At 47.7% G+C, this 2,654-nt stretch overlaps 1 protein-coding gene across 1 annotated transcript; it reads right to left on the bottom strand.

The window, feature by feature from the left end:
- Nucleotides 1–503: 503 nt before the first annotated feature.
- On the bottom strand, nt 504–2,342 carry LOC149254159 (trimethyltridecatetraene synthase-like). Its single transcript, XM_089456996.1, has 2 exons — nt 1,351–2,342; nt 504–1,272 (listed from the first exon to the last, which is right to left on the bottom strand). The coding sequence occupies exons 1-2, from the start codon at nt 2,263–2,265 to the stop codon at nt 622–624; spliced, it is 1,566 nt and encodes a 521-aa protein (XP_089313122.1). The 5' UTR covers nt 2,266–2,342; the 3' UTR covers nt 504–621.
- Between the last annotated feature and the right edge of the window lie 312 nt (nt 2,343–2,654).

The raw sequence follows: 2,654 nt of genomic DNA on the forward strand, positions 1-2,654 counted from the left end.
GAGTGAATAAAATAGCAAATGTGTACCATTCAGGGCGAGAGAAGTGCGTGCGAGAGAAGTGCGTGTGATTTGGGAGAGTTGGAGTTGCGTGCAGGCATCGATTTTTTGATGATGACTTCGTCTAAGCCAGAGAGGAGCTTGTGCCCCTCCTTCAACATGGCCTGTACGCCTTGGGGTTGGATCTGGAACCCCATTCTTCACTTTATTGAACCTTGACCTTAGGGTTTTGCCCTTAAACCCTATATTCTCTGGCACGGCTCAATCTCTATTTCCGGGTTGGTACTTTTTATGCGACACTTGTTATTGTTATGCGAAAGTAGTTGGTTATAATTCAGTTTTAAAGTTGACTCCGATAAATATAAAATAATGAGAAACTCATTTTAAAGAAAAAAACTTATACCACAAAATCATTATTTATTTTTAATATTTCCATTACAAATCAGGACAGATTTAAAATTGAAAGCACGTTTACTAAAAATATTTAATAAAAAGATAGTTACACATCAGCCCGAGATATTACTAATGGGCCCTTATTAGATCTCCATCATTTCTTAGAGGAGCGATGATATAGCCACAACTATATACCTATAAGATCTCTATGCTTTAATAGATATTCCATATCTAGGTGTCCTGTTCGGAGGAGAAGATGTTGTAGAGATGCGAAGGCAGGCGAGGTCGGGCCATTGCAACGAGAGGCTGTGTTTTAGGGGTGGAAAGCCCAAAGGTCTCGCCCATATACAAGTCCTTGGGGTTCTGGCCATCAGGCAGGCACCAGTGGAATCCATGGATGAGATTAGCCAAACCCAAATGAACTACTTTCAGTCCCAGATTATATCCCGGGCACATTCTCCTCCCCGTCCCGAACGGCAGCAGCTCGTAATCTCTTCCCTTCACGTCCAACGCGCTCCCTTCGAATCTCTCCGGTCGGAACTCGTCAGGCTTCTCCCAAAACTCGCTATTCCGGGCGATAGTCCATACGTTAACATGTAACCTTGTGTTCGCAGGAATGTCGTAACCGCCGACCTTGCAGGCCTCCGTGGAGAGACGGGGAACCAGCATGGGAGCCACCGGGTGGAGCCTCATCATCTCCTTCACGATCGCCTGCAGATACTGGAGCCCACCAATGTCCTTTTCCTCCACCCACCGCTCTCTTCCCACCATTCTGTCCAGCTCTTCCGCCGCCCTTTCGATGGTTTCCGGCTTTTTAAGGAGCTCGGCCATTGCCCACTCCACCAGCGTCGCAGAGCTCTCGGTGCCGCCCGCTATGATGTCCTGCACACACAAAATTCAAATGGTTCAGAGAATTATTAGAAAAGATTGGTCAAGGCGAGAAAAGTTGTAAGTGCATACCTGCGTGAATGCTTTGACTTTGACTCGACTCAGATTCAGCTGGGGATCGTCGGCCTGCTGCAGCAGAACATCCACCATATCCTTCGCCACATAATTCTCTACGCCCGCCCTTCGCCTTTCGTGCTCTTCTATCACTTCCTCCAGGAAAACATCCAACCGTTTGCTCAACTTCTTCATTCGCCTCACGTAACCCTGGAGATCCAGCCAGGCGAGCCACGGTATAAAGTCTCCAATATTTAAAACCCCGTTCAGCACAAACAGCTCCTCCCACATCTCCCTGAACTCCGCCGGCTTTATCTTGTTCCCCGCCTTCTCGTCCAAGTACCTTCGTCCCAAAACCATCCGAGAAATTATATTATTGCTAACATTTGTCGTCTCTTCCCTGATTTCTACGGGGAGGCCCCGCCGGCATGTCTCGAACACGGAATGTATCATCCGTGCCACCTCTTCTACTCTGATGTACTCGAAGGATTCGAGTCTCTTGGCACTGAAAAGCTCCATGAGGCAGAGTTTCCTTCCGAGCCGCCAGTGTTCTCCGTAAGGAGACCAGGTGATGTCCGAGTAGTTGTAGACGGTGTATTTCCCGGCTGCCACCCGGGGACGGGAAGCGAAGATGACGTCGTTCGTCTTGAGAAATTGTTGGGCCATCTCAGCCGTGGAGGCGACCACGCAGGGAACGGATCCGAGTCTCATGTACATGAGTGGTCCGTACGTCTTGCAGAGTCGATCCAGGGACCTATGAGGCAGTTTCCCCATGAGATGCAGGTGCCCGATTATGGGCCAACCACGGGGACCGGGTGGCAACTTCAAAGAGGGGCGAAGTCGCCTGTAAAACAGGTAAGCGGATACGATGGCCACTGTGATATAGACGAGAATTCGCATATCTCCAGTGGCGAACACCCGCTGCAAATCCATGGCAAAGTAGACGATCGGAACTCTCAAGAACTATAGAAAATTGCTGCAAGAACTATAGAAAATTGCTGCAAAAACTGAGTTCTGTCTCCGTTATGGTGTGTGATAACCCGGGCTAGCCCCATGGTTTTATAGTGGAAAAGTGGAATAATTTTGTGTACACTTTCTCTCACTCTCCATCACTTTCTCTGCACTTTCCACACAGCTTACATTTCCATTCAAACTATGCACTTCAATGGTGGAAGACACGTGTATATGTATAATAGATGGTTTAAATGTATTTTAGTATGGGCAAATCATTGGTTCCAATCCTGTTAAATATTAATCACTGTGCATGCTGTGACAGGTTTCGTCAGGTCACATCACACACACTTTGTCACTTGTGTGACTAA

Source organism: Pinus tabuliformis, chromosome 7 (assembly GCF_031772625.1).
Source record: "Pinus tabuliformis cultivar Carrire ecotype Pingquan chromosome 7, CPIR1, whole genome shotgun sequence".
Lineage (NCBI taxonomy): Eukaryota > Viridiplantae > Streptophyta > Pinopsida > Pinales > Pinaceae > Pinus > Pinus tabuliformis.